This window comes from Dama dama, chromosome 14 (assembly GCF_033118175.1).
Source record: "Dama dama isolate Ldn47 chromosome 14, ASM3311817v1, whole genome shotgun sequence".
Classification (NCBI taxonomy): domain Eukaryota; kingdom Metazoa; phylum Chordata; class Mammalia; order Artiodactyla; family Cervidae; genus Dama; species Dama dama.
Window position 1 is genome coordinate 44,008,902 of NC_083694.1, and position 11,483 is coordinate 44,020,384.

General features: G+C 59.6%; 1 protein-coding gene across 3 annotated transcripts in view; it reads right to left on the bottom strand.

Moving 5' to 3' along the window:
- The window catches only part of ESPN (espin), a 33,685-nt gene extending 23,315 nt beyond the window's left edge, over nt 1-10,370 (bottom strand). For all 3 annotated transcript variants that reach the window (XM_061160510.1, XM_061160509.1, XM_061160508.1), the window contains exons 1-2: nt 10,077-10,370; nt 6,384-6,577 (exon numbers count right to left, since the gene is read on the bottom strand). In XM_061160510.1, coding sequence (XP_061016493.1) covers nt 6,384-6,577; nt 10,077-10,370 — 488 coding nt within the window. The remainder of the gene's footprint in view (nt 1-6,383; nt 6,578-10,076) is intronic.
- Nucleotides 10,371-11,483: the final 1,113 nt, after the last annotated feature.

The window sequence follows — 11,483 nt, forward strand, 5'->3', positions numbered from 1 at the left end:
AGGTCTGGCAGGGGCTGATCTCCACCAGGATTAGATCTGGGTGTGGGCTAAGGCCACTGGAATGGAAAGTCTTGGAGCCTTCGGCGGGTCTAGGTCTCTCATTCTCTGATCACACCTCTGCACTTATTTGAAATGATCCACAATCAGGACTGGCCTGGGGAAGAAATGCAGCCCTGATTTAAGGAAGATTCTAGAACAAACAGCTTTACACCCAACCCATCATCAAACCTGGAATAAGCCTTCACTGGTCTGTAATTCTCCCAGCCTTCCAGGCCCTCCTGGCTCACCATGAGGACAAGTGTGACCCCCCCAGGGCCACTGCCCTGGCCAGTTCTACCTGCTATGCTCCCACGCCAGGTCTTGACAGGGCAGACCTCTCCCACTCAGCTCTCACCTCCCCACAGAGGCCTTCCTGGGACTCCCCTGGAAGTTCAGTAGCTAAGACTCTGTGCTCTCAATGCAGGGGCCCTGGGTTTGATCCCTGTTCAGGGAACTAGATCCCGCATACTACAACTAAGAGTTTTCATGCTGCAACTAAAGATCCTGTGTGTCGTGACTTAAGACCCAGCACAGCCAAATAATTTAAAAAAGAGAGAGCGAGAGAAGCCTTCCTGGACCCCCTCATTTTAAAGAAATCCCTCAACCACTGCCTTCAAACTACCATGGTCCACTTCACAGCACTTGTGACTCTTGAATTGTCTTGGCACTTTTTTCATTCATCCCAGGGACACCCATTAGGAGGCTTCCACAGGCCAGGATGGGGCAAACAGTGAAGACAGCAGAGCTCTGCCCTCTCAAACCTGGGTCCACCAGGGCCACCAGGGCACCCAACACACTGGTGCATGAGCAGGACCATCTCTGTGTGTACACACGCTCTTGGTCTGGCCCCTTCTTTGCCCCTGGGAGTGCCTCAAGTCAGCTCCACGAAGCCATGAGGACTCACTACATCCCCAGCACTAGCAGGGCGGGCACTTAGGCTACATTTGGGTGCTAGTTGTTGAGTGAGTAGACATGGGGGTGAGTGAGATGGGCAGCTGGGCCTGGAGTTCTGCAATGCCTCCTCATATGTGGCCTCAGCTGGTCCATTTGCCCATGGGCCCCAGGAGGCCTGGAGGGAGTTCTGTCTGAGGTCACAGGCAGTGAGCTGCAGGCAGGGCCGGACAAGACCCCGGTGGATTCCAGACTCCTCCCTCCTTCAGTGAGTATTTACAAAGTGTCAGGCCCTCGGGATGCAGGATGGAGAGGAAGAGATGCTCTCATTACATGGGGAGACAGATGATAAGAGGACCCGCTAAGATGCACAGAGAGTAATGCCAGGTAGCAGGGAGAGTGAGGAAGACCAGGAGGAAGGGCATGTGTCTGTGTCCTGGGGGCATGACAGTGTGAGGAAGGTGCAGGGAGCAAAGACTTGGAGGGGGAAGGGAGCAACCCGGGGCTCTCGGGAAGAGAGCGAGGCAGTGGGAATGACTCATTGCTGCTGTTCAGTCGCTAAGTCATGTCTGACTCTTTGTGTCCCCATGGACTGTAGCCCACCAGGCTCCTCTGTCCTCCACTATCTCCCGGAGTCTGCTCAAATTTGTGTCCATTGAGCAAAACATGGTCCACTGGAGAAGGAAATGGCAACTCACTTCAATATTCTTGAAGTGGGTTGACCTGAGCAAAGGCCAGAGGTCAGAGGGCATCGGCCTGTTGCAGGAGCAGTAAGGAAACCCAAGAGACAGAGCAGAGTTGGTGATTAGGGAGCAGTTGGAGGTGAGGTGTGGGGAGTCCAGAGTGAGGAGGGCTTCTGAGCTGCTACAAGGAAGTGGCCTTCCCTATCAGTGATGGAGAAGCCTGTGGCCTGACCAGGGATCTGATCTGTGGTCTCAAAGGTGCGTAGAGGTAGACAAGAAGAGGGCAGAGAGGCCAATTTGGGCCTGGGTGCCATGACAGGCTTGGATCAGGAGTTACCTGTGGGCCATGATTCCATCAGGTCCCTCCTTTCTCAGAGCCTCCCCACCTGGGTCAGTGTCCCCAGTGTGCCAGTGTGGGCTCCCCCAGGCTCTGTTGCCCAGGGGATCTCAGCAAATACAAGGGCAGACCAGGGAGTGGTAATTGAGAGTGAACACACCCCACTGCCTGTAGTGGAAACAGATGCCTGGCAGGGAACAGCAGCCCCAGTCCTAGGCAAAGGCCCCCAGCCTTCTAAGGGGGAGCTGAGCCATAGGTCTGGGGCTCCCTTGTAGGTGAGCAACTGAGGCTTCTTGCTTGAGGCCAGGAGTGCCTGAACCTTCCAGCTGGACAGGGCTCCAGGAGCAGCCAGCTTCCACAACTCAGCACTACGGAAGGAAAACAGGCATCCCAGATGAACATGAAAGGCCCTAAGAGATTAGCGCCCAGGCCAGGAGTGGGAAACTCAAGCTCCAATACTCTGGCCACCTGATGTGAAGAGCCGACTCATTTCCCTGATGCTGGAAAAGATTGAAAGCAAAAGGAGAAGGGGGTGGCAGAGGATGAGATGGTTGGATGGCATCAGTGACTCAGTGGACATGAGTTTGAACAAGAAGATAGTGAAGGACAGGGAAGCCTGGAGTGCTGCAGTTCATGGGGTTGCAAAGAGTCAGGCATGACTGAGCGACTGAACAACAACAGGAGTGGAAGACAGACCCAGAGAGGAGGTGCAGATTAGTCAAGGCTACACAGGGAGCCAGCGGGACCATTAGCCCCTTGGAGACACCATTTCTGTATCTGCAGCCCCATGAGGCAAGGGCATTTGTTTGTTTGGTTCACTGATGTGCCCTGGGCACCTGGCCCAGAGCAGATGCTCAATAAATATGAGTCGGATGAGGGGACTTCCTTGGTGGTTCAGTGGCTAGGACTGAACGCGGTCTTAATGCAGGTGGCCCGGGTTCGAGCCCTGGTCGGGGAACTATATCCCACGTGCCACAACTAAGGGTCCACATGCCACAACTAAAACATTATGTGTACAACAACTAAGACCCAGCACAGCCAAATACATACATAAGTAAAAATAAATAAATATTTTTTAGGGGGATACTTAAGGACTTCGGGAAGGTCATGTACACACTGCTATATTTAAAATGGATAACCAGCAAAGACCTACTGTACAGCACATGGAACTCTGCTCAGTGTTATGTGCCAGCCCGGATAGGAGCAGTGGGGTTTGGGGGAGAATGGATACATGTACATGTATGGCTGACTCCTTTCGCTATTCACCTGAAACTACCACAACATTGTTAATCAGCTATACCCCAGTACAAAATGTTTTTGGTGTTTAAAAAAATTACAGTTAAATAAAAAATATAAGCCACTAATTACACGAGTCTGTCTGTAAAATGGGCTGATTATAGAGCTACTGCCCAGGGTGAGGCTCAGACAGCTGCTTGGTGTCAGACCCCTGCAGGCACTCAGCAGGAGGGAGCTGGTCAGAAATCTTTGGGCAGACTGGTTTTCTGGCTCTCCATGACTGGTAGACCATGGCGGGGCCCCAGGGGGAAGACAAGGCCTGGAGCCCTGCCCCCCACCCCCCCGACTCTCCCCAGCTTCAATTCTCAGGCCTAAGTATCCCAGCAGAGCCCAGGGCTCTCCTCTGGTTACTCAGGCCCCCGGCGAGCACACGGTTGAGGCAGAGTGAGCATGAGACAGTTCCTGGGCCCCAAGACACTGCCACCAGGATGGTCAAGAGCTCTGAGGGCTACCTGCTCCTCGTCCCCTTTGTGGTCCCCCTCCACCAGCCACTAGTGTCCCTGGCCAAGAGGGCTGACCCTCCCGACTCCATCTCCCTCAGACCCAGGGCCTGGGACAGCTCTGGCCCAGTTCCAGCCAGCCCCCAGGCCAGCAGCTTAAGGACTCTTTCCCCAGGGGGCTCAGAGGGAAGGTCCCACGGGGCAGTGGCCACTGAGGTCACGGTGGCAATTCCTCTGCCTCTGGGAGGACTTGCCCAGTGGACTGGGATAGACTGGAGGAGGGCTGGGTGGGTATGGGCCATTCCTGCACGCTCCAGGGCTTGCCAGTGCCCCCAGGTGCAACCTGTCTTTGGCCAGACCCTCCCCTGAGGCCTTCCAGCCTCCTGCTCCTCTGCAGCTTGTCAGAGCAGCCATGGCTCATGGCTGCCCACAGCCTCCTGCACAGGATCAAGTTTCCCACTCAGTAGCAGCTCTTTCTCCCTCACCTGCCGCCAAGGGGAGCTGAGCCCTCGTGAATAATTCACAGCGTTTCACAGCAGGCTCATGAGAGCAGAGCCCAGGCAGCCTCCCCCAGAGCCAGACTCCCTGGGTCCCCTGACTGCACCCTGCGGCCTGGCGCAGCCTGGGCCTCTGCCCCTCCCCAGCACCCCCACTCCCGCCCTGGGTCCCCGGCCTTGGGGAGCAGGAGTCTCTACCTCTGAGGTAGCGAGTGGGCGCCGGCCCCCAAGTCCTCCAGTCAGCAGGCCCCGCCTCAATTCCCAGCCCCCTCCCCCTACCTGAGCCCAGCCTGACAGTCACACAAAAGTACCTCCTTATCAGCCAAGCCACACATCACTGTGGGAACAGAGCCTCAGGCCTCTGCCACTTCCCTGAGATTCATGGGGGGCTGGTGGCTCATTGGTCCAGGCCATCTGGCCAGAGAGTGGGTGCCAGGGCCCAATCACAGCCAGTCCCACGGCATGGCCTGGGAGGGCTCAGGGTCCCCCAGGCCCTGAGTCTGCCAGGATGCCCCCAGCACAGTCTGAGCCTTCCTAAGGCTGGAACCCCAGCCCATGGAGGCTTGTCCTAGGCCTCAGACTTCTCCATGAGGATGGGCTCAGGGGCCAGCCTAGGGCTTCACCCCACCCCCATCAGCACTTCCAGGGTGGGGGGCCAGAGGCCCTCAGTTCACACCACTGGAGCTAAGTTGGCACTTCCATCAGACTGGCTTCCTGGGACCCACCCTGTGCGATGGGGGAGGCTGGCAGGTGTGAGAGGATGACCACAGCCTGTCTCTCCCCTCTCGGGACCCCCGTGTTGGGTGAGGGGGTGGGGTGAGAACCATCGAGGTGGGGACACACACAGGTGCAGTGCCCCAGTCCTCACCTGGGAGTCTATCAGGGAGTCTGGGACCAGCCCCCAGGGGTGCTGACAGCTGCAGGGTGGGAGCCGACACTCGAGGGTGCCTGGGGCACTCCACCTTGAAATCCCACTGATTTTGATGTGACCCAGACCCTGGCTTGTCTGGAGGCAGAGGGTTCACTCTAAAGTGGTACCCAGTGGCTTCTGGTGGAGATGGCTGTGAGACCTTTGCCCCGCAAGGTACACCTGCTGGTCTCCCATTAACCAAACCAGGGGCCCTTGCTTAGCAAGAACAAGCCAGGCCCAGCCATCCTGGGCCCAGCCTGGGGGCTTTCAGCTGCTCCACCTGCACACCATGTGCTTCTGCCCAAGGGGCTGCCCACTGGAGCCACCCTGCCACTTGGCCATGGGGCCAGCCTGGCCTCCTGCCTGCTCCCTGGCGGCCAGTGGCTGGGTAGTCACCCTCAGGGGTGAGGACAGGCCGTCCCACCTTGTAGCTCTCAACCTGAGGCTGGGTCCTCTGTCTCCACTTATTTCCCAGATGTCCCCTTGAACTGACAAAGATCACCAGTCAGAGCTCCCACCTCAGGTCCCAGGGTCACTGGTGTCCCACTCCCTCTGGGTTTGGGTGGTATCCTCCCCTGGGACCCCTGCTTCCCTCCAGGTACACCTAAGACCTGGCTCCCTCCTCCCTAGGAACTCCATGACTCCCAGGATCTACACTGAACCCCATTCTTCTGCACCCCCACCCCACCCTGGGGTGCACCCAGCCTATGGCTCAGCTGCTTTCTCTGACCAGCTGCTTGCCCAGGGCCCCAGTGGGGTTGGGAGCCCCACCCCCCTGGTTAGTGGGAATGAGCTGCTGGCCACATGGGAGGACAAGCTGCTCTGTGACAGGCCAGGAGACAGGGCGAGGGTCTGGGCAAGGGGCCACCTCCCTTCAGTCTGGATAGCAGCCGTGGCTCCTCCTTCTTGACTAGAGTCTAGGAGCTGCTAGGCATCATCCCTATGCCCCAGTTAGATCAGTCTTGCAAATTAACCCAGGCCAGAGCTAGAGGGCCGCCTGTTGCAGGCTGGTAAGGATCCTGGGGAGGGGAAGTGGTCTGTGTGGCCGTCTCCAGAACTGGGGAGGGCTGGGGAGGATCTGCCTGCAGGGCTCGAGGCTTGTGGCTGTGGGCAACCCACCAGGAGGGGAGAATTGTCAGCTTGCGTAAGTGCAGTCTCTGGCCAGGGCCCTGGCCGTGGGATGGCCCAGAAGCAGTCATTGCCCTGGCATGCTGGAGAGGGAGACAACCTGAGGTATCCCCCAGGGCCCCCGCCGGCCCACCCAGAGCCCCTGGAGAAAAGCGTCCTTACTCAGGGTGGGACCTGACGAGAAGCCTCAGGGAGGGGAAGTCTCCTTTGGCGGCGGCATAGTGAACAGGCAGGGCGCCTGTGTCTGTGGCCAGGGTGGGGTTCCCACCACCGTGACGTAGCAGCCAGTTCACCACCTCGGGGTGGCCAAAGCGGGCAGCCAGATGCAGGACTGTGGCACCAGAATTGTCTCTGTCCTGTGGGGAGAGACCTTGTTAGTCCTGAGCCTGGTCCTGCCCGCATCCCTCGCTCAGACCACTTCCGGCATCCCACCAGCCAGCAGGGGCCACTCTGTCCTCTGGCGCCTGACTGGCCCCCTCTGGATCTCAGCCCTTAGTGCGGCACCACGCCTTGCATGCTGGGCTCTCAGGGCATGGCACCTGTCATTGTCCCAGCAGGGGCGCCTGTCTGTCACCCAGGTGCTGAGGGAATACCTGAAGGAGTACTGGTCAGGAAGGGTGGCTATCAGGCCTGCTCTCAGGGTGGGGAGGTACCCCCTGCACCCAATCCTGCCCCCTCCCTCACCCCACGCCTCCCCAAGTATACCATAAAAAGAGGCCTCCGGGTTCATGTACCTCCAGCAACCCAACCTCAGTGCAGAGAGCCGCCCACCCCAGCAGACTCCCTGCTCCCAGCCTCCAGGGAACAGGCTGTGTCCCTGTGGAGGAGGAAGCCTCTGGCGACTGGTGGGCAGGACCCAGGCAGTTAGCCAGTGGTGGTCTGGGTGGGCTAGGGGCAGCCCCGGGGAAGGGCTTGAGCAAGATCCCCTCCCAGGCACTCCAAAGGAGACAGGCCAATGCTTTGGGCCCAGGAGTGCTGATAGCATCTTCTGTGAACATCCAGGTGTGAGTGTCTGTTGTGGGAGGAGGTATGTGACCTGCAGGCCAAGGCGGGGAGACATCGAGAACCCAGAAGTCTGGACTCAGATGCTGGGAGTTTGGGAGAGTGGGCACTGGGTCTGGAACAGAACGAGCTCCCAGCACCAAGCACGTGGGATGCTGGAGAGGTAGGCAGGGAGCCGGGCAGGGCCACGTGGAGGGAGGTGGGGCAGTGGTGGAGGCGGGCACCATGGGAACAGGTGTGGCTGAGGCTGCGGGAACTGGAGAGACCCTGAGCTTAAAGAAGGTGCATTTCAGTCACGGGAGAACCGCTGAGGCTCCTCTAAGTGAAGAAGTGTTGGTTGCTTCAGTCGTGTCCAACTCTTTGCAACCCCATGGACTGTAGCCCGCCGGGCCCCTCTGTTCGTGGGATTCTCCAGGCAAGAATACTGGAGTGGGTTGCTAGTCCCTTCTCCAGGGCATCTTCCTGACCCAGGGATCAAACCCAGGTCTCCTGTACTGCAGGCAGAATTTTTTACTATCTGAGCCACCAGGGAAGCCTCTAAGAAATGTGGGAAGTGAGGGCGCAAGGGAACAGGGCCCAGGGGCACGGCAGGGAGGTCACAGTCAGACTGTGGGGTGGGGGACAAACAGACTGGCTGATGGGCTAGAACACAGGCAGAGAGGAAGCGGAGGCAGAGCAACAGCCCACAGGAGGCGGAGGACAACGCTGAGAGGCCTCTGTGCAGAATGCCCATGGAGGACCGGAAGACTGGTTTAGTCTGTCCTCCTGAGCCCAGCAGCTTCCCTCTAGGCTCAAACAGTACTAAGACTCTGCCTGCAATGCAGGAGACCTGGGTTTGATCCCTGGGCTGGGAAGATCCCCTTAAGAAGGAAATGGCAACCCACTCTAGTATTCTTGCCTGGAGAATCCCATGGACCTGGGAGGAGCCTGGAGGGCTACAGTGCATGCGACCATGGGGTTGCAGAGTCGGACACAATTGAATGACTAACACACTTCCTGAGCCCAAGGGACAAAACTGGCTAGAAGTGAGCTAGACAGGCCCACAGTGAAATATGCCCTGCACTCCAGCCCTTGAGAAAAACCCTCCTTCCTATTGGCCTTAGGGACGGTGGGCCTGAGGCTCCAGGGGATCCTGATGGCTCTGGGCCCCTAGGTGGGGGTGGAGAGGGAGGCCCCAGGAAGGAGAGGATCACAGGCCTGTGACCTGTCCCCAAGGTCTCAACAGCCCCAGAGGCCCCAGAAGCCTCACGTGCTATGGCCTGCACCCTAAAGCTGCTTATCTCCCCAGGCTGAGCAGGGCCCGGGATCGAGGTCATCCTCCCCTACACACACACTTCCGCCCCCAGCACCCAAGCTGGCTGGGGCTAGAGGGCGGGGGACTTGATAAGCTGGGCACAAGGCCACCTGCTCCTCTACCTCCTCTCCAGGGGCTGGGGAGGCTTCCGGTCAAAGCTGGACACCGGAATCGGGGAGGCATGCCACCTCCCAAAAGAGTGGGCAGGCACCACATGCCAGGAACTCCTGATAACAGAGCTGGCCCAGAGATAAGGGACCTGGCCATCTCCCAGGAAGGGTGGGATGGGGGGCCTTGCCATCCTGAGGCTAAAAGGTGGGGGGAATGGGGCCCGGCCATCCCTACGGCACAGCCAGTCAGCTCAGAGTTGCCCCTGCCTCTTCTACTATATCCAGTTAACACAGTGGTCTCTTGTTAAACGGAAAATGAATTCTGTCCCTCCATCCCTGGCTTTCCCCTACAACCACAGAATCCTACAAATTCTGAACCCAGCCTACGATCCTACAGGACCTGGCCCTGCTGGCTTCTCCCTGCCTCATCCCACTTCAGACATGCTCATCTCTTTGCTGTCCCCGACACAGGACAGAATGTGTCCCCCTTCGGGCTTTGTACTTCCTGCTTCTTGTGCTCAGACTTCTCTGGTCATCACCTGGCCACTTCTTCCCCATAAGCCAAAACTTCCTTCAGAGGTCACACCTCAGAGGAGCCTTCTCTGACCACCTTGCCCAAGCAGCTCCCTGATGCTCCCCCCACATGGCCTAGTAGTACCTGGTGGTACCTGGCTTACTCTTTAACCTGTGTGTTTGCTGTTCAGTGTCCCGATGGACTGGCAGTTCCCAGGGATCAGGAGCACACCGGGACCCCAGGCCTAGACCCTGCTGGATGCTCTGTTTCTGGCAGGACTGAGCAGGAAAGCTACACACCAGACCTGAGCTGCCTCCTCTTCGTCCCGCTCAGGAGAGGCCAGACTGGCTGACACCAGCCCCGTGGCCACTGAGTGAGACCAGGTGGGGTCTCAGGGCAGGAAGACTCAGGCTAAGCTGAAGAAGCTGGGAGGTGGGAAGGTGCTGATGCCCTGGGATCAGCTCAGATCCTGGGAAGGACCCATTTAACAACTCGCCCCCTCCTTAGGGACACATGCAATTCAGCCTGGGGTGGGCTGCAGGATTTTGTGCACCACTCTTCCCAGACCTGATCCTGAAGGACATGGGCTTCTGACTCCAGGCCCTTTGTTCCTCCCGCCCACTCTCCAGGACTCCCTGGATCAGTGAGTTCCCCACACCCTCACCTTAAATGCTATCCCGGTGGAGCCCAACTCCATTCTGGTTTCTCATCACCCGGTGCTCTTCTAGGCGGTGGCCAGGGCTTGCCAGAGCATCTGCCCAGGTACTCTCAACCCAGGAGCCCACCCTGCCCCAAGTCCTTTGGAGGGAACTCCGAAGCAGGCTTGGCTCCGCGGTGCCCCAAACCATCCACCCTTGAGCCAAGAGGGCTCCAGGCCAGAACTCCTTCCTGGGGAGGAAGCCCCCTGGGGGACCCAGTGAGCGGCACAAACTCACATGCACTCCGCAGCCTCCCTGCGACAGCAGCCACTGCAGGCAGGCGAGGTGGCCGGTGGCGGCGGCGTCGTGGGCCGGCGTGGCGCCGTTGCGCGCGCGGGCCGCAGCGGGCAGACCGGCCTCCTCCACCAAGAAGCGCACACAGTGCAGCTTGCCGGCGCGGGCCGCGTGGTGCACCGGCAGCGCGTCCAGAGGGTCGCGCAGCGAGGGCCCCAGCAGGCGGGCGGCGTGCAGGGACCGCAGCACGTCCAGGTCGCCCTGGCGCGCCGCCTGCAGCGCTTGCTCCAGGGCCATGGTGCCGCCTGCGGCGCCGCGACCCGGGCTCAGCGCGTCCCCCGAGGCGCCATATGCCCTTCCTCGGGCACAGGGAGAGCCGGCGGCCGGGCCGTCGGGGCCTGCGGGTCGGGAGGCGGAGCGGCTGCCGGCCCGGCCTCTGTCCCGCGTTGCCTCGCCGGCTCAGCTCGGCCTCCGCCGCGCACTGGGGTAGGGGGCACCCGCGGCGCCCGGCTTAAGGCTCGGGCCTGCCCCCGCCCCCGCCACGCCCCGCCACGCCCCCGACCCTGCCTCCGCCCCGCCTCCGCTCCGAGCCCCGGACTGCGGCCACGCGGGCGGTGCGCGCAGGGACTTCTCTCCTAATTTATTATACCTCCGGTCAGAACGGAGACCCCCAGAGGGTGATCAGACTGAGTTCGAATTCGAGAGCCGTCCAGCGTCCAGACGAACTCATTCATCAATCCCGTGCCAGCTGGAGGCGCTGGGGACACAAGCCAGCAAACTGACCGAAACTCCAGAGTGACAAGTGTGGTCAGAACAGGAAAACGGGGAGCTAGGGAGTGAGTTGTGGAGGCTACGTGGGCAGCCGGGGAAGGGCCATCTGGGAAGGGGCGGTGGGCTGGGCTTCATTCGAAGGCGCACAGAGAAAAGCCCCAGGCCTGAGAGACTTGGGGAGCAAGGGCCATGCACCACGAACGGACCTAACAAGTCCTTAAGGGGTTCTGGATCTATGCCTTGGAGGGTGAGACGGGTGCTGGGCCCTCAGCCTTTCTGGGTTCTCCCAGACCCCAGTAACTGTCCTCAGATTTCAGATTTCCCAACGGAGAGTGAGAGAGAAGAGGAAAAAGACAGGAAAGCCTGGTGTATTCTAGTTTCCGGTCCTAGAGACCCTGGGCTCAGAGAGTGCCCAGAGCTACCCTCTGGGGTGGGGGAGTCAACTGTGAGCTTGGGGCCCTGAGGCTGCCAAATAAAGAGAGGCAGAGAAGCTGGTTGCAAGGCTGGGGAGGGGGAGGGGGCGGACACAGGGGAGGTACGACAGAGCAGTCACCCGGGGAGCAGGCCTGGGACCCCCCACAAGGGTGCAGGATGGCCCTGGGAGGGCAGTGGGCCAGGAGAGTACACGTGCACCAATCT